This window comes from Lepisosteus oculatus, chromosome 17 (genome assembly GCF_040954835.1).
Source record: "Lepisosteus oculatus isolate fLepOcu1 chromosome 17, fLepOcu1.hap2, whole genome shotgun sequence".
Lineage (NCBI taxonomy): Eukaryota > Metazoa > Chordata > Actinopteri > Semionotiformes > Lepisosteidae > Lepisosteus > Lepisosteus oculatus.
Window position 1 is genome coordinate 11,313,213 of NC_090712.1, and position 25,071 is coordinate 11,338,283.

The 25,071-nt window shown below is 36.1% G+C and overlaps 2 protein-coding genes across 45 annotated transcripts in view; one reads left to right on the top strand and one right to left on the bottom strand.

Annotated features, from left to right (window-relative positions):
* The window catches only part of rims1a (regulating synaptic membrane exocytosis 1a), a 113,501-nt gene extending 107,629 nt beyond the window's left edge, over nt 1–5,872 (bottom strand). For 6 of the 43 annotated variants that reach the window (XM_015363104.2, XM_069179774.1, XM_069179756.1 and 3 more), the window contains exon 1: nt 5,246–5,868. In XM_015363104.2, coding sequence (XP_015218590.1) covers nt 5,246–5,409 — 164 coding nt within the window. In that variant the 5' untranslated portion in view covers nt 5,410–5,868. Of the gene's footprint in view, nt 1–5,245 lie in introns of all 43 variants that reach the window. The other 37 variants (XM_069179736.1, XM_069179738.1, XM_069179744.1 and 34 more) reach the window with 12 other exon arrangements.
* Nucleotides 5,873–11,803: 5,931 nt separating this feature from the next.
* asrgl1 (asparaginase and isoaspartyl peptidase 1) lies at nt 11,804–21,905 on the top strand. Of its 2 annotated transcripts, none has more exons than XM_015363241.2 (9): nt 11,804–12,012; nt 12,626–12,732; nt 12,852–13,052; nt 13,370–13,512; nt 15,037–15,191; nt 15,598–15,719; nt 19,385–19,495; nt 20,804–21,037; nt 21,433–21,905. In XM_015363241.2, the coding sequence occupies exons 3-8, from the start codon at nt 12,866–12,868 to the stop codon at nt 21,013–21,015; spliced, it is 930 nt and encodes a 309-aa protein (XP_015218727.1). In that variant the 5' UTR covers nt 11,804–12,012; nt 12,626–12,732; nt 12,852–12,865; the 3' UTR covers nt 21,016–21,037; nt 21,433–21,905. The 2 variants fall into 2 exon arrangements, with proteins under 2 accessions (XP_015218727.1, XP_015218728.1); XM_015363242.2 differs by lacking the exon at nt 11,804–12,012 and adding an exon at nt 12,341–12,516.
* Nucleotides 21,906–25,071: the final 3,166 nt, after the last annotated feature.

A 25,071-nucleotide genomic window follows, 5' to 3' on the forward strand; every position in this document is an offset into this window, starting at 1 on the left:
AGGCCTACACACATAGACATTATCACATAAAGCAGGTTTCTGTCAGACTGCATTTGTATACTCCTTCATTGACCATCCAGTACAGCACGGATCACAGATTTACTGAGCATGCTCATAAGTGCTGCTTCACCAGCTGCACTTGAGTGGATTTCTGTTCCTCAAATAATGGGGCTCAGTGATCTAGCTGCTGATCCAGTGTTTGCTTGAGGGGCGTAGTAAGCTAGTCACTTCTCAACGAAGCAACGGAACGTATTTAGGAAATGAAAGGATTCATTTACAGACGATCTCAGTTATGCACACTACCTACGACAGAGTTCACAATTGTCAGGATTGAAGATTGTCCGAATTCCACAGGGTTGCGGGATGAACGTTATGTGGTATCTGGAAACCTTGTGGATGCCACAACACACATTGTATGACAGAATGTGGCCAAACAACACTACAAAAATACCCAGAAAAAATATGCTTTTAACACTAATGTCTGTCCAAACTCTTTCCATAGCAACACTAAATGGGCTGTGCTTTAGAGAGATGGAATTCTAGTTCATTTTTATTTATTTATGTACTGTGTGATACATTTTCAGTGGTGTATAAATAGCAATTCAATTTATCATAAGACAAATGGAGGATGTGAAACTACACCCTACAATCGTTTCATTGCTCTACTTCTTAGAACATTTTGATTTCCTTTATCTAGGCCACTCAGTAGAACACATCCTCTAGAAACCACTAATACTCAGACAAGAAATGTAGCCTTCACATTTACCACTAAACAGTATGATTGTTACTGAAGCTTTCTACCTGGAATTGGAACAAATTAAATTTTCAAAAATAGAAAAGGATGAATATTAATTCATCTGTTAAACTGCAATAATTTGTATTTTCATAATACAGAATTAAGAATAAAACAGGAAAAAAGTTAAGGAAACACTAAAACAATAAAATCACTGCAGACATTGCATTCCCTAGGCTTGCAAAAGCTTTCATTAAAAAAAAAAGCTTTAATGGGAATTTCAACAGTTATAAAATGTTACTTTTCCGAACCTTCTTTTTTACGCTTGTGCTTGATTTAAAAGTAAATCTTAAATGCGTGTGTTGGAAGGCTTCAGCTGCTGGACGTAAATGGTTTTAGAAGTCGTGGACACACATTTTAGCAAAGCATCAAGAATAAAAATTGTGAAAAAATCACAATCAAGCCATGTATTTCTAAAGCAAGATGTAAATCCACATGTAAATATGTTACCTACAGCTGAAATTAATTCTGATTAATTAAATCAAAGCTAAACTTGACCAATTAAAAAAATCTTGTATAGTAAATATGTATAGTGTTCATCATCTCCTTTGCAATTATGATGGTTACTGATGTCTGTTACTCAGTTACTGTTATAACTGTTTTCAATTGTACCCCAAGAACCTACCTTTTTGTGATGCCTACTTAAATCAGATCCTTCACATAAGATAAGACCTTATATTGTAGGTAAAACTGACATATAAAAACTGAGCAAAAGTTTTAAATCAATGAAATTTACAACAAAAAATAATAAATTTAGAGCCAAATACCTGGAATAGAGAAGACAGTATTAATATGTTAGATATTCTAAAAATATGTTACAGCAGTATTGCTAAATATTAAGCTGTTTTACAAGACATGTTTCTTTAATTATGTACAAATACTGGTATTGTTTGTAAGAACACCTGTATGGAGAATTTATAGTTATCATGTTCAAGGAACCCAAACACAATACCCCCTAATTAAATGATTACATAACCCAAATACATTATAGAAATATTTTCCTTCAATTCAGCATTCTAAAAAGGCTTAACATAAATATGTCTCATTATTATCTTTGTTCATGACATATGGCAAGGGATCTAACTATGCACAGAATCTTTATAATTGAAGAGAACATTAAAAGATTTAACTGTTGAATTATATGCTTAATGGAGGTGGAAAGTAATATTTAATTAGGTTCTTGCTTCAAAATCAGGAAAAAGTAAAGACTCAGGGGTCAATATTTAACATGATCTCAATTAAAAGCCATGAACCCAAGTGAAGGCCCCAACTTTTACCTTCAGGCTTGAGTCTTAAATAGAAAAAAATCACCTGAAACATTCCCAGTCAGATATTGTAGTGTTGGCCTGTTGGTTAATAGCACAGAATTGGAGCCATCATTTTGCTCTGTTAATATGACCATCAGTTTTAAATGTTGTTTCAGAGATTGAAGTTTAAAGAGATTAATGGATTAATTCACTGGTTTTTATTTCTAAAGTGCAATCCAGACCTTCAGTAAAACCACAATTTATTTCCAGTATCAATACCGATTACAAATAAAACTATGTACATTTAATAATCTTTTGTTATAGTGAAATCCCTGATAAATTAAAAATTTCTGACATAAATGCTGACAGAGTAATGAAAAGAGAGATTTACATTATTTTTAGATGTTTTGTTTGTTGCTGACATAGTTTAACCTTATCTACTGTATAAATGTACCAACTGGAAAATGTGAGGAAACACAAAACAATGGGTGGTACAACCACCTGTTGCAGGAGGTACAGGGGATTTACCAAACCACTTAATCCGGAATGTTGTTTGCAGATTATTTGTAATAAATCACACAGTGTTGATCGTTACAACATTAGGAATAGACAGAATTAATGTACATTAGAATCCAAATATTGATTTCCTTAGATGTTCCATCATTTATTTAGAAAAGGCTACATTTCTCATAAAAAACAGCAAATTATACTATGACTATAATGACATCAGAAATTTACCAGTTTCCAAGTTTCACCGTCTGTTTTGGATACAAAAAAATAACTAAATGTGAAATGAAAATACTTTTAACAGCCAACAACCTGTAAATATTTTTCAAATAACAGCTGTGTCATATTAGAATACAAGTGAACAGCAGGGACACCTGAATTAAAAAGAAACACAATGAAAGTAAAAGAAAATCAAGAAGAAATTCTCAAGATTTTCTAATCAGAAGAAAAAAACAGGAAATTTCAGCTCAGGAGAACAAAATTATCTTTTTCTTCATACCAGCAAAAGAAAAACAAATATTGGGTATTATTTTCTAGGACACGAATACTTAACTCTCTTACAAGCATGATAAGAATTCAAGTTTAAGAACATGTAGTCTCAAAGGTGAGTATTTAAAAGATACAGTACACACAAAGAGAAGGGTTTTCCCTTTATGGAAGGGTAAAAATTCAATTAAATTTTAAATTTTAAGATAATGTTAATCAAAAATGTATTTTTTTCCACAATACACAAGAGACAGGTCTAACATAGGCAGACATATTTATTAATTTCATTACCTCGCTAAATTAACTACAACTGTGACAATTGATCATACTATTGCAAACTAAACTAATGCAAAGAAACAACTACTTTATAAAAACAACAGATTGACTGAGCTCTTATTTCCTATGAAATATGACAATTCTTCTCAGTATATGAAGTTCTTTGCTTCTACAACGCTGACATTACCCGGTTTATTTATTAGGGTCATACTGAAGAGTCAGTAAGAAAAACCAAAATTGTGAGCAATACTGAAAAAAAAAACACTTTAAATTATTATTCAGTGGGAAACGCTTAGACATTTGTATAAACGTGTAAATGATGTTATGTATTACAACCAAACCTGTTTATTATTATTTTTTTGCTTTAGTTCCAAAACACAGTAAACTGCCATATACGCGTCACATTAAAGACAAGTTTTAAACATTTAAAGACACTGTAGTGTATATTTAAACCACCTGTTCATCCGTTATTTTACGGCTAAACCAATAATTGAATAGGGGAGAAAATCTTAAAAGGGTATTAAAATTAAGCAAACAGCATTGTTAAATCTTTCTCTAGCAATTGTACTTCTTTAACCATAGAATGGGCTGCTGTACATTACAGATTACAGTCTGAACCCATTTTGTTCCTTTTCGTAAAAAATAATGGAATTTACACAGCGCTCGTTTAAATCAATTTTGTGCTGGAGGTACACAAAACACAAAAAAAAATATACGATACGGTTGTTACAGTTAATCATAATGACTTGCAAAATAATTTTTATGATAAAAACACTGGAGGCAGCTCACACCAAATGAAACGCGGCGTATCGTGATCGCATCCTAAAAAACAGGAAACAATGGACGATCGGCAAGTCTGTATGAAACTGGATCACACATACTAACAGGATTGTTAGAAATCTGGATAAAATTGCATTTTTCTCATCTTTATAGCTACCTATCTCATTTACGGGTCCAAGAAATGTATTGAAAAAGTGCTGGCCTACACAAAGCTCTAAAATTGTTAACCACACCCCGCATGCTGAAAAACGAATATGGAATCCCCTTCGAGGGAATTTGGACTATATAAATACAGTTTATCAATTGTTAAAGGGCAATGCGAAGTAACGAGGTTTCGCAAAGAATTTTGCCACCTCTCCTTTATGTCACTGATGTCAAAGGCCATGCTCTTGTTGTATAACACCATTAGTAATTAATTATTTGTATATGCTATGCTATTCACATTTCTGACCTGCTGCTTTGCTAACTAAATGCGTTGAGGTGTGCAATAGAAAACCGGTTAGCGCCCCATATGTAAGAGAGAACAGGGGTATAAGGAGGGGGAAAAAAGACTTTGATAAGTTGTTGGGTGGAAACAGACTATGACTCTGATCTGTTTTATATTTGTTCTTGTTTGATCACGCCCCCCTCTAGCCTCCCCGAGATCGAAGACAGCTGTGGACATGTTCGACTCGCGTTTTTTTTCTTCTTCAGACCAAATCTTATTCTCACAGTCCACCGATTACTTAATTAAGATGCTTAACCATTTTCTACATTATACTGGTCTGTCAGCAGGCTGCCTGTGTATCAACGTGTATGTCGTCGGGAGAATCTATACAGCACCCAGCTATCTGACATGTACCTAATACGAACTAACCTTTCTTGTAAATTGCTACCAATCTAAGAAGTAAATGAGTCTGAACAATTGCAGTCTCTGTTAAAGGCATGCTGCTTCCCTTGTATACACAAACACACATAATAAAAGATTTCACGTTAGTACTATTTGATCAATTTGAAACATTGTACTACAAATGGTAATAATCAATTGACTGAGGAAATATTTAATAACCAAAATGATGGCGGACTGGAATCCAGTATCTCACTATCTCTACAGACCATAGCCACCTTACACGAATTGGAGTGCAACGCTAATTAAAAGGAACTGATCTTCCCTTACTTTAACATGGCTTCTTCTTTTTCCTCTTCTTCCTTCTGTCTAACCATCACAGCCATTATAATTTTTCTTTCCTCCTCCGTCAGATGGCTCAGGTCCGGCAGATCTTGCATCGAAGGAGGCGCGGTGGGTGGGCGAGGGCCGTGGGACCCCAGAGAAGCAGACATGTTATAGCCCTCCTTATCGTGCCGTTTTCTTAATAAAACCCGAGTACAAACCCACTTCTCACAATATAGTCCACGGACAGAGCAGCGGCTCTTGCAAACAGTGCAAGCCTTTCATGGTTGCGGGCACCCACGATTGTGCTTTTTTTTTTCAGTTCGACTTCCCCCACCCCACCAAAATCCACCTCCAATTACTGGTAGCCCATCTTTAATCGGGAGATAACACACAGTAAATCAGCGGCGCATGGGTTTGGTTGCTGTGAAATTTCCCTACCACTAGGCTCGGGTTTGGTGTTTGATGTTGGCTAGGCGGAGTCCGTACGTTGCTCTGCTCTTTGCTACTGTTGCTGATGCTGCTGTCAGGGAGATGGAACAGTCAATGGGACCGCAGCCCCTCAAGCGCGCACCCCTCTCATGCACGAATACGCGCACTCACATTTGAGAATGGGACTGCTTGTACGCGCACCTCTCCCCGTGTGAACAAGCTGGCGGCGCGCCCACCTCCCACCTCTGCCACCCCGGTTCCCCCTACCCCCTCTGGGCTCGTGCACGAATAAATCTCAGCAGGAAGTACAAAGCCTTTTCCCGTGCGCGTCCGTGTTTCTATTCTACTGTCTTGTTCATTCAGGATCCGAGCCGGAGGCAGTCCTGGTACCGGGAATTCACTGTCTGAAAGACGGGCGCAGTATCTACAGTAGTAGTTGATAACCACCACTGCTGTAAAATGTTCAATATATTGTAAAACTATACCTTATATTTTTTTAGGTAAGTACAATGCATCACGCCCTTAATTTGAAAGAATGATGTGCACGTTTCACTCCCTTTAATGCACATCTGTCATCTGTATTTTACTGGTAATAACACAATGAGTTATATTTTTTTTTCATTCTTGTATGTAAAGAGGGGTGTGTGACTTTGAAAATGTGGCTCTGCGCTCATATGTTCTACGTAGCTTCCAGCAAAAAGAGGGTAAAGATACTGAATTTGATCAACGTAAACATCTGAGCATAGGGAGATTTATAATCGATTAAACATCAGCAAATCTCCTGAAACTAGAGTGAACGTTCAAAGAAAGAAAGTAAACTAAGAAAGTTAATCGATAAGAGAGAGAGATCGCTTGGAAGAATCCCCAAACACCATTTGAATTTTCCTTCATTATTACCGTGTAACAAAATTTCAGTGTCTATCATCAGATCTAAACTGAAGACAATTTGCAGGATCTGTTGAATCAATTCAAAGTAAATATGTATGGTTTTATTAGGATGATTTACAATTCTGATTGAGATTACTTTTATGCGCGTGTACTTATTATATGCTTATTAATATTTATCATAATCATGAGGCTTTTGACCACCCATACTATTAGACAAAGATTTAGGAAAAGTCAAATGGTTCTAGAAAGCTATGAAAAGCTGATACAACACCAAAATAAAGGACAAAAGTCACACGATGGCAGTCATACTGTAGTTGGTTTTTCCGGGAATCTTTGACTTAAAAATGTTCTCCAAAAACACAATTGACAGAGATTTGAAACTTGAACTACAGACTTCCTTTATAAGTTTGATTTATGTTTTTTCCAAGAAAACTTGATTGATCACTTGATTTGATTAAAAAAATACTCAGCTGTGTCTGCATTGTTAAGCTATCAAAGTTATTGAGGAGAAGTAGCTACATAAAAAAGACAGCCATCGTAATCCAACAGCAATTTCTAGATGTTTGCATTCATTAGAACATGTGATAGAATATAATGTGATAAAGAATGTAGGAGATCCACAGATCTTTAAGTAAAAGAGACCTATGTCTAATATAACATCCACAGATTAATTCAGTTGATTTAAATTTCTTTGGCCATGGCTCTTGAACTAGTGTTATAGTCACATGCTCTATCAAAAAAATCTTCATAACCTCTGACCTCTCCACATTGTCAAATGCAAAACTGTATTGTAGAATCTTAGAGCTGTAGAGGTCATCATAGTGTAAAATGGCTATATTCCCAGTCATTACTCTTTGCTGCTTTCTTTTAAAGATTATTATTATTATAGTAATTACATCCTGTCCAGGTTTCCTAGTTGTGCTCATTGTTAGCTGTTGTTAAACTGTTTTAACACAACCTTGTATTGGATTAAGAAAATGGGTGGATGATTATTCTGGTATTCTGTTCTCATTTGGTTCTGATGGACTTGGAAATGATAGTAGGCTTTTCATCAATGTTTTTTTTTTATTTGAATGTGATTTGTGGGGCTATTTTCCAATAAAAGTGGAGGCATGTGATGCTCAGACTGTTTAACAGCTGGAAGTCTGGAAAGGAATTGGAAATCCCCAAAATTTCAATTTATATGGGTAAGCTATTTTTTAACAGCTCCATAAACAAACCGCACACAGGCACGCAGATACCATTGCATTCCCACAAGCACCTGATCACTCACTAATGAGCTTCACTCACCTTGTCTATTTAAACTCCCACTCTGCAACTTGTCCTCACTCACTATTGAGGTTTCCTCAGCCAGAGCTACACATCCAGTTAGCGACTTACTCAGACTTCTCATTCGTTCTTCTGACCCCTTGGATTTCTGATCTACTGCTTCTGATCCCCGACCTTGCTCTAGCCTCACGATTTGGATTACATTCGCATAGGAATTCAGTTTTCTCTCTCTGACTCTGCAAAGGGTCCTAAAATATGCACTACACATGACAGGCTCTCATTACAAACAACATTATTCATTTACCAGTGATGTTATACATGGTTGCAATTTCAACTGCTACAATTTTCATAAAATAACCATTGATTCAGGACCATGGACAGAACTTATACTGTAGCTGATCTGTGGTTCTTTGGAAGAGAAGATTCATCTTATCTCTGTGAGCCTCTTGCTTACACCAATAATCTGTTGCATTCAACTCTACTTCCTGAACACTATCTTCCCAAAACCATAACAAAGCATTGAAAATTTGAAACAATGGCTGAATTGCATAAAGTTTTTAAAAAATCTAGATCCAAGAATCAGATGCACAAAATAAACTATTGTAGTAACCTTTGCTTGTAAGCAAACATACACAATTTTAAAGCAAAAAAAGCCACTAAGGTTGTATTGGCCTGCTATACATTATGCAAAAAACACAATTTCCTTGTAACTCCAAGGTAGATAACATGGGTAAAAATGTATTTAAATTCTAACACTAGTAAATATTTTTACTCTGACTAGATTAAAAGATTTTGTCTTTTAAAATTACATTAAGAACTGGTGTTATTAATGTATGTCCTGTTTTTACTATTGCACATGTGCACAATAAAGATGACTATTCTGTTGTTATAAAAGATAATTCTCTATTGTGCTAAAAAACAATAGAGCATATAGTAATACCCGTAGTCTCTCTTCAAATTGTGTTTTCACTTCAGGCTAGAAACAAAAGTTTTTAGTTATTGATTTTAAAACAAAAACATCACAATTATACAAACAGTAAATCTTAGGATAATACTAGCAGCAAGACATTCACTTACAATGTAGCACAAGTATACTGTAGATCGTCTTAATGCTTTTATTTTGTTTATGATAATAAAATCCTTATAGGAGCAATGAGTTTTTCTTTGTTGTCAAAACATTTCATGTACTGTTATAGGTGTGTCATAAAAAAGCCTCTGTTTTGTCTTTCGTTCTATTAACAGAAACTTTCTGAAAAACAAACTATAAACAAAGTTAGATACTTGAAAAATAATAAAAACTGTAATAGCTGTTCTGATGTGTCATCACTGAGATGGTATTCAGGCATTATTTTTTTGACACTTATCACAGTATTTTATGTAAATATCTTTGTAAATTTTACACAATTTATCTTCCATAACTTAAAATTGTTATACATCTCGACTTTGTACTACATGAACACATTTCTTGTACAACCATTTAGAGCTGACAGAAACAGGAAATCAATAGAGAAGTAAAAAGACCTGTTGAGTCTGGGAAATATATGATACAGTACTATGTTAAAATAATATGATGAGAACAGAATAAAGGCTACAATGAGCTAGCTGCCCATCTGGCCTCTTTAGTGGTTCATATTTAACCTTTCTTATGCTATTACTTAAACTGTAATTGCAATTCCTAATCACGTAACATCCCTGCAGTCTGTGATTGTGCATCATCCATTTTTGTTTTGTTATTTATGGCTTTTTTTGCAAGAGGTTTTTTATGTTTAGTGTTCTAATGCTCTTAGCAGCTTTTAGCAGATAGCAAAACAGGATTCATGCAATTTGTTTAATTAGGAAGCTGTGATGTTTTAAGAGGTTGCTCCTTGAGGAAGACACCATTTTGGCTCAAACCCCAGGACTAATGGCGTTGCATTGGGTCAAGATGGCTGCCTGGTAATTGAAAATTGCAGCAGAATGAGACACAGCTGGGCTGATTGAGTCTGGAGCATTCTGAGAGAATGGAATTCCACGAGAAGGAAAAGAGCCGTGAGAATAATTCTCACGTGGAATTAGTCACATCTCTGACTAATCAGGAGGCTGTATCTAGGCTCATTGAGAGACAGGCAGAACCCTGAAAATGGATGTTGTTAGAAATGCATTTGTGTAGCTAACAGGCCTGTAGGACTGGTGAGCTCTGGAGCAGCTTTAAAAGGATAATGCACTGAGGTGTGCCACTCATGGGTCCTAGGCACAATTGGTAGGGTGTGTGAGTATCACATTTCTGAAAAACAGGAATAGCTTGCTGAACCTGGGCTTACAGAAGGCACTCAAATGAGGAGATGTGAGGAGGCAAAAAAAAAGCTGTGTATCTTTTTGCTTTGCTCAAGAGAGCCAAGACATTGCAGAATGATACATAAGAACATAATAAGTCAAGGTAACTTGAAATGAACATTCTGTGCCTAGTGTAAAAGAGTGCAAAGATCCAAAGAGTAAAAATATTAGTGCTGTCAATGTAAGACACAAGGGAGAGATCAGGGAAGACCTGAATATGTTGGGTTGTTTCCGGAAGGTGACCAATGAGAAAGCTAGGAGTCCTGGAGGGCATTTGAATGTAACGATTACATGAAGCCGGATCACTAAAAATGACAACAGGTCATGTGACGTGGCTAGCACAACTCAAATAGTGGGAAGGGTAGCTTGGTCACATGAATGTATTGAACTGTTTGACAAGAAACATTACAATTGACTTCCTGGCAGATTCAGCATTTTTAGATTAGTCAACTTAGTTACAGAAACATGTCTAGTGAAAGTACTGTAATAGTGTATATTTTCTTCATTTACTTTATACACTTTTCATGACTATTTTAATTAATCACTGAGGCAATTGACATCTAGTAGGATGTCAATCTCTTGCTTTTGTAATTGTATAATTAAGCACCTGTTGTCTTTACATACCCCCGTTTCTGAGGGTGAGACTGTAGATGTTGGAGGAGTTGAGTATGGTTTTTAATGGCAATTCTCATTGTGTTTATGAGTTTAAGAATGTGGCTGAAACTGCTAAGTGTATTCTTTAAACATTTGGCTATGGTTTTCTTTCTCTTCTCAGCACTTTTCTATTCACCTGATTAAACAATGCATTGCAGGTAAAAAAATCACTATGAGAGTACAATTCTGTCAAGTATTTCATTTTTGTTTTTTATTTTTATTTTTACACTTGGCCCCTGGTCCTGGATGTAACAAAATCTCAAATTGTATTCTTAGCAGGTGTGCCTGTATAGAAGTGGAAGAAATCTTTTCAGAATGTTATTATTCTATTGATACTTACTACCTTCAACAGCAGTTAAAATCTTGACATAACCTGCCTAATACAATCCACATCAGGGCTTTGCAGTCCCGGGTCTGGAGAGCCCTAATCCAGTGTATTTTATAAATCATACTAAATCAAGGATTTCAAAAGACTTGATCAATTTAGTAATCACTATTCATCCAAGAGAATTATAAGTGAGCTGTGAAATACTTCATTTAAACAAAATCACCTGCAAGTACTTTTTTTCCCCAAGTCTTTAAAAAATATTTACCCATACCTTTAAAACCTGCATAATTAGCATCCTGAAAATGATCTGTCTTCTGTTAATTACCAGTATCGACCAGAAATTCTCACTCCTGGTCCTGCAGGGCAGCTGGGCTTGTACTAACCTGAATCTGCTCGTCATTGGCATAAATGTACTAATTATCCGAGTTCTTCAGGTGCTGGTGCGTTAAACAGACCTAGACCATCTGCAGCCACACAGCCTCTCCACGACCAGGAGTAGAGATCTCTGATATAACCTCAGGACAGACCCAGTATTTGAGCTTGATAGTAGATAACTGAAATCTGGTGTAAATAAGCACGTGTTAATACTGGTATTTATCTTATCAACAGATACCAGTATGTAATTATAAGATTACAGACATTGTTTTTGTTTCAGTAATGTATTTAAAGCTACAAAGCAAGACTATCATTTTGATATTACGATCTAGCCCATGCGTTTTTGTCGTCCAAGCCAGTAATGCTACATTGTGTTCAATAGATGGCGCACAAAGCTTCCGTGCGCTTTATCAGCAGTTTTTTCTATTTCCTAAACGCGACTGTATAACGGAGACACCGTTTGGAGGAACGGTGCTGGTTTGCCGAGAACGATTCTTGGATTCATGTTACAGAGGTTTGTTTATGGTTTGAATATGCTTTAATTTCTTTTTTAAAAGCTGAAACCCATATATGATATACCTGGATAAAGTTTTGGTTTAGCTAATTTGTTTACTCTTTTAAATTAATGTTTAAGGGTTTTCATTTGTGTAATCAACTAAGAATGTTGTCGCTGTAAAAAGCGGCACTCTGGAGTCCGTTTCTTTCAGTCAATACATATGAAAAGTATTCTTTGAAAATCTGCAGTGCATGTATTCCTTTGTTGGTATTCCTGTCATGTGAAATGCTGGGAGATACGTAGTTCCTTCTTTGATGCGATTTACTAGTGCATACGTAGAAAGTTCCGGTAGGTACATTAGCTGCGTCAGCATGCAAAGTTGTTCTTGCAAAGGAACTAGTAATAGGTTTATTCCATGCTGAAAAAAGAAAGAAAGAAAACGTTTCGGCAGTGGATCCTTCTTCAGGTGTGAGAATGACAAGGCAGTGAAGTCTGGTGAAGAGTTTACCTAATATAATAAAGGTACTTTTTTACTTTAACCCAAGAAGGGATATTTTGGGTAAGTTTTTCATTCCGTTGTTAATGGTTAGTTTTGCTACGCAATTCACGTGATAAAATACGCCTGTTCTAGGTCAAGGTTCAGAAACAAGCTTTGCCCACTTTTCTGCCAAGAAACAAGAATCGCTGAGGATTCCTGTCGTGAGCCAAGTTCCTAGTTTCAAGACGCAGTATTACAAGGTTAGTGAAACGTTCTGCAAAATTGAGCTAAAAATAATTTAAAAGAACTGAAAAATACCGCGGAGGGCAGATTCGTATGCTTTATAAATATATATATTTAATCTCTAATTTTTCACAAGGTGAATTAATTGCCATGATACCTGTCATTGTGGTGCACGGAGGTGCCGGGCACATTTCGGAGGAAAGAGTGGAGCTGTCTCGTCAAGGAGTGCGGGAAGCAGTTCTTCACGGGTACCGCATCCTTCAGCGTGGTGGTACCGCGCTGGACGCAGTGGAGGAGGCTGTAGTGCAAATGGAGAACAACCCCGTTTTTAATGCTGGTAACATATGACTTAAATTTTGGATACTCTGCTGTAGTACTAGACGAGAACCTATCCACAAAGACATCAAGCGCCATCCTGATATTCATGTAAAAATAATTCTAAATTTAATCATTTTTAACAAAAATTAAAAAAACCTGTAGCCTAGAAACATTTCCACAAAACACAACACAATGTTTGGTACTTTAAGCGGACACATGGTATCATTTGCTGTTTCACACAAAATATGCAGTGACTTAAATATATTATGGCATGTTTTGAAGACTATACTGTGTTTGTCTGGTGTTCTTGTTTTCCCATGTACCTTTGGTTCAAAGGTCGTGGCTCAGTCCTGAATGAACTGGGAGATATTGAAATGGATGCGATTATCATGGATGGCAAAACCTTGAACAGTGGAGCAGTCTCAGCTGTCAGAAGAATTGCAAATCCAATCAAACTATCAAGACTCGTTATGGAAAAGGTATGGAAATCCTGCAGCTGGCAGAGGAATCCTACTCTGTTGGGCCCCTGAGGAACGCCCTTATCCCCAGCTGCTCCAGGGATGCCGTATAAATGGCTGACCCTGCGCTCTGACCCCAAGCTTCTCTCCCTGTCTGTGTCTCATGGAGAGCAAGCTGGGGTACGCGAAAAGACACATTCCTAATGCAAGAAATTGTATATGGTCAATAAAGTGATCTTATCTTATCTAAATACACCTGTCTGAGCTCTAAAGAGAATGAAGAATTCCATTCTGGGAATAAAATGAAATGTCCAAGTAGGAACTAACAGTGTTCATTTTATGGTCAAACTGAATGTAGTCTTTGTTTAATTTTCTGTCTGATGCATTATGTTTTCGCACAAAGACTAACACTTTTTTTGGATATATGGAAAATCTTTTGATTTTTACAGTAGGTATCTGTTTTTCTTAGACTATCGCTTAACATGTACCAATTTTAAAGGTAGGAGGTGTTATTTATAGTTTCAAAGACTGATTTACACCCAAGGAAATGATTATATAGTATGCTCATAAGAACTTCACATACACACAAAAAAAACCCTGCATACATTTCAGATAAGAAGGCATATACTGTACAGTACCTGAAGCAGCATTTAACAGTAATCGGCTTAGTTTTCTTATTCACTCTTCCTGATTCACATTACTGGTCAGGGGCTAGGTTTATCATCTAAATCATTAGGTTGATCATGTTATAGTCCCCTTTTTCTTTTCATGTTGCTGTTCTGTGTACTCATGGTATCCTGTTTGTATAAGGACATGATTGGGTTTTTGCTCTTTGGTGCTGCTGGTAGCTTATTGATGCAAAGATCACATACTATACTGTCCCGGGGATCCTTCACAGATGTATCTGTTTGAACAGCTTGGTTGGCAGTTTGTTCCATATCCTAATGGCTCTTATTATGACGTGAACCCTGTTTTCAGTCTTAAATGTAACGGTTATACTTTTCCATCTTGTGGTAGTCCTCTGGATTAACTTTGAGCTTGAATATGAACATCCAGGGTCAATTGCTTTGGTGGCAGCCATGCTCTCATACCATGATACAGCTGTGAGAAGCATTTGCATCCACAACTCCTGTTGAGATCGGTTCAGCTCTGCTTAGTGGCTGGGGATAAAAAAAAGGCTTGGGTGTGAGCAGAAGTAGGTAGGACAACCTTAAATATTTTCACATGGAGAAAAGACGTGGTCAGACTCATTTGGACTTAATGGTCTCGGAAGGAAACACAGTGCCAACGCTTCAGTCTCTCAAAAGAATGCTAGTAGTTTATGTAGAATAGAAAACAAGCATGACCCTCTTTATTTTTTCATGTTAAACTACAACTGCTACTGGCTGAAATTTATTGATTTTCCTGGAAGTAGTTCACTAATTATGTACTTTGCAATTCAATTCCTAGGGAAACCTGGAAGAGCTTTCAGTTTGCTATAAAAAAGAAATAAAGGCTCCAGGGAGATTAATGTATTGCAGTGAATTTTTCTGCCTTTCTTTCTAGACGAATCATGTATGCCTGACAGGTCATGGTGCATCTAGATTTGCCAAAGCAATGGGTATTCCAGAGGTGCCAGAGGAGTTCTTAAAAACAGACTATTCCAGGATGAGATGGAAGAAGAATCTGCCCCCTGGATCCAATCCAGTGCAATGTCAGATGTATGCAATTCTTTTCTATTTTTTATGTTTGCATGCCAAAAGATTAGATTAAGCTTGCCTTGCATGTAAATACACTGTAGTCAACAGCATGCAGTTTCTGATTGTGTCAAAGCTAATTTCGTACACTTCTGAAACCACCGTCAATGGTGTGCTCCTGTAATTTATCAAAAGATATCCTTAAATATTCAACAAATGAAGATCTAAAGAAATCAACTTAAATTCAGAAAATGTTCAGTTCAATTAAATTTCAGCATTTGTGGAATGATTTTTTGTTACAAATGCGCCTTCTAACTTGTTAATGCAACTACAGTACATTGCTAGCTTTCATGGTTCCTGTAGGAATATCTAGACACTTGTGCTGTGTAATTGTCTCACTGACGTGTCCTGATGGCTGTGAATTTTACAGGGGAAAAATGGGCACAGTCGGTGCTGTTGCAATTGATGCTGAAGGGAATGTGGCCAGCGCAACATCTACTGGTGGAAGGCTTAATAAGATGGTGGGGCGTGTTGGTGACACAGCTTGTGTAGGTAAGTTATGATAAGATGGTGAGTTTTCTTTGCAAATGATTGTAAGACTACGAGAACAATATGGGTAGAATGGCCTCCTGATTTGGTTGTTAGTTGCTCAGCAGTTTTTTTTTATAGATAGTCACACCACTTTGTGTAACAAGTTGATTCCTAAATGTATTGTAGTTGGGTACAACAGGAATCAATTCCACTGCTCATCTTATAGCCTGCAACTATATCACCATTTAGCTCACAACTGGCAAGCCACTGAAATGAAGCAGGTGTGAGCCTGGCCAGTACCTTGATGGGAGACTTCCTGGGAAAGTTAGGGTTACTGGTGGAAGATACATGTATAGTGGTTCCACCTGGAAGAGCTGGAAGTTGGACCAGTAAGGAGCACTCACCCTGCAGTCTGTGGGGGTAATAATTAGCCAGTGTAGTAATGGGGACATAATACTGTAAAAAAGGCACCACCGTGTGGATTACATGGAAGACCGAGGTCCTGACTTTCACATTTCCCCCTGGCCTTCAACAGTCAGGGCCTCCTAATAATCCCCATCGATACACTGGCTTCATCACTGTTTTCCTCCTCACTGATAGCTGATGTGTGGAGAGAGTACTGCCACACTTTGGCTGCTGTTGCATCACCCAGGTGGGGGCTGCACATTGGTGGTGGGGGGGAGTCCCAATTACCTCTAGAGCACTTTGAGTGAAGTGTCCAGAAAAAGCGCTATATAAGTGTTGTGAATTATTATGAATTACTTAGAAACTTACAGTGGTGATCTTGATTCTATTATATTAAGAAAAATGTAGGAACAATTCACAGATGGTACCAAAAGGAGTTCAGCCACTGTAACAGCATTATCATTTAATTTTTTTCTCAGTCTGAAAACCACATTTCTTGAAAATAATTTATTTCATATGCTATATAAACATACAAAAACACAGCCTAGATACAATTTTAAAATGTAACATGGCTATACAGTTTTTTTTTCTATAAAGGGAATTGCATGCTATGAATTGAGCGTGGATCCATTAGATCGAGGGCTCTTGCATTACACCAGTATGTTTTGTACTTGTACAGTACTGTAACATTCATGTACTGTAAGCCTAGGTCTTTAAATCCACTTGATATTGAATCATGTAACTAAAGGGAAAATGTTGTAGCCAAATATTTAAAAAATATATATATAATAACATTCCTGAATGTTATTAATAAAATTAATTAGGAATATAAATACAGTATAATTTGTATAGCTAGATGTGGTAGCTGAAAATAAAAATAAACTTTTTAGTTTTGGAAAGTTTTGATATGCTTGTTTTAATCAGTTTTCCGGTGAGCTCTTGCAAGTTAAAGTTAGGTTCAAATTAAAAACATGACTGTGCAAACATGCAATTTAAGTCTGTGCAATCATACAAGTATTTAATAAACCACCAAGGGTGGAGTGGGCCTGCATGTGACAAAGCAGCACAACCACATATTTCTGAGAGGTGTCGTTTTTACAGGCAGTGGAAAGGCTGGGCTGTCTAGATATGTTTTCTTGTTTATTTTTGGAATCTGCGAAAATGAGAAATACTGTACCTCAGTTAATTACATTTCCCCTCAAATATCGGAAGTTGTTTCTCCTCAAACGTTTTTTGCACACTTTTGCACATTTTAGAATTCAATTCAACCAATTTCAATTAATTTGTAAGGATTACAGTTGTCAGCTGTTTCCCTCATGTCAGCTATGTTACAAATTTGTCATAAATAATTTGTGATGTGTGAATAATTGTGCGGTGTGTATTACACAAAAAGCAGACTTAAAATAAAAGTAAGTTATGTGCTATATAGTACATTTGTAAGAGTTGATAAATACGGTTTTCTTTCATGATAGTAGCATATAAACCAACTTGATTTTCCCATCAGGCTGTATGAAGAGCTTTTTGTGTACACTTGAAAATGTTATTTTAAAACTTTTTTCAAAACGCTTTGTCTACTATTTTATTTTCCATGTTACAAAGTGTCCTGTAATGGTAGAATCACCAGCAGTTTGAGGAGAGAGCGTCAGCATTCATTTTCCTGTCCCTGCTCAAAACATTGTCAGCAGGTGGCAAAAAGTTGTTTGGCGATAGACGCATCATGCAATTTTTCTCATGCAAATCGACCCAGAAACTGGTTATTCTAATCGCCCATTGTCTTTTGGTCTTTAAAGGTATGCCTTGATGTCAGGGAATTCTAATCTTTGTAGCTATTAGGTGGAATTAATCAAGAATCAAGATCTTCCTATCAAAAAAAAATGTAGCAAATAAACACATTACTGATAAATATTTTTCTGCGTGGGTTTTCATGGACAAGAATGTAATGAAACACAACCCAAATCAACACGGCTGCATATTTCTTCATTTTGTAAATGTTAAGACTATACCTATTTAGTAATACTGCACACACAACCACATCCCTAGTACATCATGGTGTTTAACTCGCGATATGATGTGGTAAGTTGAATTCCAATCCACTGTATTAACGGATACAAATTGGAAATTTTCTCAACCAGAAGTTATTAAACCTTTATGTCTCAACACCTGTCAGATAAGGTTGTGCCCAGCAGGTGTTGTATTTAGATTACTGAGGGTGTAAAGAGCCAATGAGCACCAGCCATTCTCTTTAAGGAGCAGAAACCACACTTTCACACTATTTCCAACAAAATATGTTTGCTTTATAATATATTGTTTTGGGCATTTCTCTGTAATTCATTCAGTGTTTTTTTATTTATATAGTTAAATTTTTTTAATACTTCTGATTTGTTTGGTTTCACTTCCTCTGCAAGCAATTGTAAAATCAGTAATCTTAATAATTTTGAAACATATACAAGATGGTTAAAATTAATAACATCTGGGAATAGAAAGTAACACTTAGAACTCGTATTTTAATCGCATGATAAGATTGCCCTGTTCAGTAACAAATTGTGTGGCTCTAATGTTTCTAGTGCCGGGTATCTGTCTCAACGGTATGACTTTATATGTCAGGTTTTCTGATTAAGAAACGTCATTCTTTAACCTGCTTTGAGCAATTACTGTGAAGCTTGTGTTTGTCCTAGGTATTAACTGCTACTACAGTGGATGATCTTGAGCTTTTTCTTAAGTACATTTTGCACCACCTAGTGGGTAATAAGATTTATGACATCTAGCTGGTTTTGCTGGTCTTTGATCTCTTCCAATTTGCTTATCACGACGCTTTTTACCAGTGGTCTTAAAGCAGTAGTGGATGTAATAAAAGAGCATAGAATAGAATGTATGACAAGTAAGAACCAAAAAAAGATACAGCTGTTTCTGCTGGAGAATTTCAAGAGGTTATTTGTCTTGGTATCTGGACAAATGAATTGTAGAAAATGTTCTCCATATGTTTATGTTAGATGTATCACAATAAGGAGACCGACTTAATTGTCATACATGCTTTTTTATGCAACCAGAGTTTTTAGTTTTGATGACTAAAATCTCTAGTGATGCTAACAACTGGGATCTTAAGTGCATTTTTATGAATACATGTACTGTATATGCTTCCCTGCTCCATGAGCAGAAGTCCTGTTTTACTGCCATCCCTTAGGGAATCCTGCAGCCTGTGTTTTGAACCACCTGAGTTAGCAATAGCTTTGGCCATGATGCAGGACCCTAAACTGGAAAGCTGCTTCTTTGTTTACCCCCAGGGTGTGGCGCCTATGCAGATAACTATGTGGGTGCAGCGTCCCCCACAGGGTGTGGGGAGGAAATCATGAAGGTGACATTGTGCAGACTTATCCTGTTTCACATGGAGCAAGGTAAACTTACAACATATGTGTTTGTTGTGTACATACTGTGTAAATGGCAGGAAAGTGCAGCAGTGTTGGTGGACACATTGCCTGAAAAGGCCATGTATTTTGTGCAAATAAAAGTTGCTTTGGGCAGCCAGGGTTTAAGTGCTGTTGTGCTACCTTTTCAGTTCTGCTGCAAAATGGTTCCAGCCCATTCCTAATATTCTGTTAGGTTTTTCCTACCTGTGAACAGGACAAAGTGGAGAGAGGACCAAACAGAAGGCTCCCCATCATGAAAAGTAGCAAACAAATTGGATTTTTGCAACAAAGCAGTATGTGGGTTGAAAAGAGGAAATATTCTCAAAGATCTGTAGATGGTGGCAGACCTATCTGCAGTAAATGAGAAGTAATTAGTAACGTAGCTGTTGATATGAAGTTAACAGGTTTTATAGAAGAGGATCCATTTCTGAGGGATATTCTTTAAACATTTCTATTTTGTAATGTAACCTTTTTTTTGCTACACATCTGTACAAGACAATCTGAAATAGAGATAGAAAATACATTATAAAGGATGGAAATGATTATGAACATTCATTCTAATCATTAGTTTCAAAATGGAGTTACTTTATCATCTAATTCAGAGGACAAGGTTTATTAAAACCTAGGACCTACAGTTAACGAGAAAAGAAATCGATTAAAATGTCTGTGCAAGTTTTCTACCTGAAATGTCTTTTCGCTAACCATTTCTCAAGGTCATTCAGATCTGGTGTTTGTTGGTTAAACATTTACCTCAGTGGAGAAGTGAATGAATCAGAAAGTCAATAAACATGACATTTGTCATGTCAGTATTCCCTGTAGTCTCACAGTTAAGTATGTCCTAACAGGTACTGAGATTAAAATGTAACATTTTTATATTTATTAACTGATTAATGGTTTATGTTGATATTGTGCTTCTCAGCTTTTGAATGCTAATAGATCATGTAACATATTAAATATTTACATGCACATATGGAAAAAGATCTCCATTTCTCCAAGAAATTTCCATAAAATAAAGATTCCAGTCTTCCTCCCACAGTCACCAATTGGAAAGTAAATAAATCATGTTCCAAATTCAGCAAATAGTTTTTGGGTCATTTATCCAATAGCAATAACCCACCCTTTGTTGTAAAGCTTAAATAGACACAGCAACGCACATTAAACTGCACTGAATTAGTGGTATAGTCCTTTCCCCTGGTCTATAAGCCAGGAATGAGATGACTCGAGTACTAACAGTATTCTTGAGCTCCAAATATAATCTCCATTCTCTTTCCTCTCTCTTTCTCTCCCTCATCTCAGGAAAGTCTCCAAAAGAAGCCTCCGATATTGCACTGGCATACATGTTTGAAAGAGTACAGGGGTTTGGAGGGGTTGTGGTTTTGGACAAAACTGGAGACTGGGCTGCTAGATTTAACTCCAAGCAAATGTCCTGGGCAGCAGCAAAGGATGATCAGCTTTATAATGGACTGTACAAAGATGAACTCTTATCTATGCCCATAAGTAAAACCTAGCATGTTCCTTGCACATCTTGTTGTAAGTATTGCTATTTCTACAGAATGTTTCTAAATCTCATATTTTTTGTTTTTTGATTAAATTGTTTCTGCTCTGGAAGGTTTGGAAGGTAGTCATAGTCACATCTAACCTCTAGATTTTGTACCAAATGGTTTTCAAGAAAGACATTTTGACACTGATTTCAAAAGAAATGATTTTTTTTAATCCGACAGCGATTAATTGTTGTTTTAATGAAGCAAAACATTTTCCATTTCCTTTTAATGAAACCCTCTTTGTTTGCAAGTTGAATTTTTTAACTCTGTTGAAAAGGCTATAATATAAAATCTCACACATTGTTTCTGGCAGATACCTTGTCACAGATCAGTGAAAACTGCACTCTTTTGGATTTTATTGATTATATGTTGTCTTTTTTACAGGTTTCATTGGGTATTGCAGTGGACTACATGCCTTTTCTGACATTGAGTCTGTCGGGCTAATCTTATAGGTTATAGAGGTGAGACAGTGGTGGTCGATTTATGAATCGTAATTGATAAAAGTCTTATCCAATTAAATGTTAGAATCGTGATTTTTAGAACTTATCTATATTAGTTGTATCAAGTCAAGATAAAATTGAATTGTGTCACTCAGTTTCATAAATCAGTTTAAGAAATCGACTGAAACATAGGTGAAGTGAAAACAAACTCTTATTAGTACACATTTGAGATGGAGATTACTATAAAGACTTAATGAATAGATCTTTGAAAAAATGTTAAAATCTTTAGTGAAAATGTTTCCATGTTGGGAGAATTCATTTGCAGAGGGCCATTTTAAGCAATGTACAAGGAACTTCTAAAACTCAACGTCTGATTTTGAATGCATTGATTGTTAAAAATAAAGCTGAAAAAAATTACGTGGGTGGGATTTGCCATTTATTAAATGCTCAAATAGAACACATGATGGAAATTAAATTGACTTATGTTTTCTGAAAATGCATTCCATCGATGGATATTTGTTTAATTGAAGACATAAAAATAAATTGAGGTGCGGCACAGTGGCCAATCATTGGCACTGCTACCTCGCAGAGCTGGGGCTTGGTGTTCAATTCCAGATCTGCAGTGCTGCCTGTGTGGAGTATGAACGTTCTCCCCATGTTGGATTGGGCATACTGTACTTCAGTTTCCTCCCACAGTTCAAAGACATACTGGTTGGTTAATTAGCTTCTGAGAAATTGGCCCTGGTCTGAGTGTATGCATGTTTTTCTATCTGCAATGGACTGGTGTCCTGTCAAGGGTGTGTCCTGCCTTTTCTCATTGCTTGCCAGGATAGGATTATTATAGATAATAATCAGCATGGTTATTAGAAAATGTTTTTGAGGTGCTTAAAAAAATGGCTCATTAAAAGGAAACAAGTTACTGAAGAATTGCATTTAATCAATTTTTTAAAACCGAACTCACGGCTACATGGTTAGGTTTTCACTATTGTCCTGTTGTAAATTCACCAGAATGTTCTGCATACCTTTTCTTGAGGAAACATTGGAAAAACACAATGTATTTGAGAATAGATTTCTAAGCTAAAAGATATAAAAATATATAATTGGTAATGACATTTGTCCATGGAAAACCGGTATAGAAGATTTAACTTACCTGATCTCCCCTGGGATGTTTTAGCAGTTACAGTATATCCCAAAATACTTCCTGGAGAACAAAAGAAAACGGAATAATGTATTTGGAAATATACTAACAGTTAAAATTTCAAGTCAATGAAAAGAATGCACTTTTGTATTTTTTTTAATATTAAATCTATTTCAAAACTAATTTTATGTGGTTTGAAATGAGAGAATAGGTAACATAGATTAAGTGTTAAAAGAGACTTTGAAAATATACAGTATAGGCTATTTATCAACCTCTTCTTAATTAAAAAAAATGACCTGTTATTAAACATTGTAATTAAACATGAGTAGAAGTCCATTCCTACCAGGTTACTAACACTCTATAATGCTTTGATAATATATTACATGTTACAAATTTATAAATGGAATTTTAAACCTCTGATCTAAAATATCAAAATGCCCTGGCTTTAACTTGGACAATTTTTTGTCAAATGTCAGGATCTAATCTTTGACCTTTAACCTTGACTTCAGTATCGCCAGTTCGGTTTTCCCTCTCTTAATCGTTTATGACCACTCACAAGTGTAGAAATAAATTGATAATCCATTCTAAAGTAAGAGCTACAACGGTCTTACAGATGAGGATTGTACTGCCATACTGTCACAGAAAAGCAATGTGGACAGAAGTATAAGAATTCTTATTTTTATTACATGTGAATCTCATTTTACGCAAATTTAAACACAACAATAGTCTATACTGAACCATTTCAGACTTAAGAACAAAGATAACAATCACGTCTGGTTATTATCAATCTAAAAAAATTCTGAGCTGAACATGCTTAAATCTAACACAAAGTGAGTGATTGTCTCAGTCTAAAAACAAACTTGCTGAGCCACTGGAAAAAAAGTGCAAGAGTGAATCATGCAAATGCACCATTAAGCTGTTATGGTATAAACTAAAAGGGACTTGGTTGCACATGTACAATAAATCATTGCAGAATAAAATGAATAAAAAATGTTAAATCTTCATTTTATTAATTCATTTTTACAAGAATTAATTGTGTGCAAAATTATAAGATCCATAATGGAACTTGTACTATTTAACCTTAAGTATTTTTTTGGCTGACCTTTCTCTTGGTTAAGATGAAAATGATTATTTTGTTTATGAGTTACAGTTACCAACATGACAACAAGCCAATATTTAAAACCAAATTCACAAGGTCTATCCCAAACAAATCCGTAACTGATGACTCACAGGTACACTGTACAACTGATGACAGGAATATATGTGGTCATCAAGTAGAAATATATTTAAGGTTAAAGCAATAACCTGTAAATGGGTAAGTGTTTTTCCACGTAGGTATCGGGCTTTAATTCCTTTTGTGCATCATCAGAGTAAGCTTTGCCCCCAGAGCCAAGTGCCTAAGTAATGGATACCTTTGAGAAAATAAAACCATTATAAAAACCTTTAAGCTCAGCAATTGGTGGAACAGGAATTAATGCAGATTGAAATAAAGACGCATGTGCATTGCAAGAGTGTGGGGTGTTCAAGGTGAAAGGCTGAGGTGTGCTGTACTCAGCCTTTGCAAAGACTATTTTTGTACATCATTTGTCGTCAGTATAAACATACCCACACTCATTAGATGAAGCATGCTCCACTGCTAATAGGGGCCGTTGCTGCTATAGGTGCAAAACTGGATTTAGGGTTTGAGCATCAGAACCTGTTTTCCATCTGATGAGTCAGATTCTGTCTGGTTGCCTGTTCTACCTTGATTGTTTATAGTCAAAATAATCTTGCTATGCTTGCTGTAGGAGTGCTTCTCACTTCCTACGCTGAATTAACATTTGACATTGTACTGTTAAAATATTATTTTACATTTGCAGAAAATATAACTTTATTATGTTTGTGCAATCCTACTCTCTCCCTATATATAAAGTACAAGAATAATACTGCATTAAAAAATAAAATCACTTTGTCTAGTGGGCATTTATACATTTGGAAATATAAAGCAAAGCTTTTAAAAATAGATATGTAAATAGACTTTTGATTTAAAGCAGGGTCATTTTGTTCAGCAGTAAACATGTTATTTTGAAGTCCATCTCCAGATCTTTGAATGCCTAAATGCTTTAAACTGCGTAATGGCATATTACAGCAGCCAACATTATAATAAGGGTATTATCTTTAACTTTCAAAACACAAATAATTAAAACACAACAGGAATACAATTGAATACAAAAAAAATCAAGATTTGAAACGTATAGCATCATCTTCAACAATCTTTAATTCTTCTCACTACAGCAATCTCCATCATGACCAATATTCAATATTCTAGTCTACATGTTAAATATCCAGTGGATTTGGAGGTTCAAAACTTTGTAGAAAAACAAGACGTCTGTCACAGAGAAACTACAGACTCTCTGGAGATTAGGCCCTGGCAGCGCTTTGCCCAGTCATTTGTTCTGTCCTGGA

Coding starts and splice junctions, on each gene's coding strand:
- asrgl1 (XM_015363241.2), top strand. CDS start 12,866: ATGATACCTGTCATTGTGGTGCACGGAGGTGCCGGGCACATTTCGGAG. Junction 13,513..15,036: donor CAAGACTCGTTATGGAAAAG/GTATGGAAATCC, acceptor CTTTCTTTCTAG/ACGAATCATGTATGCCTGAC. Junction 15,192..15,597: donor AATCCAGTGCAATGTCAGAT/GTATGCAATTCT, acceptor TGAATTTTACAG/GGGAAAAATGGGCACAGTCG.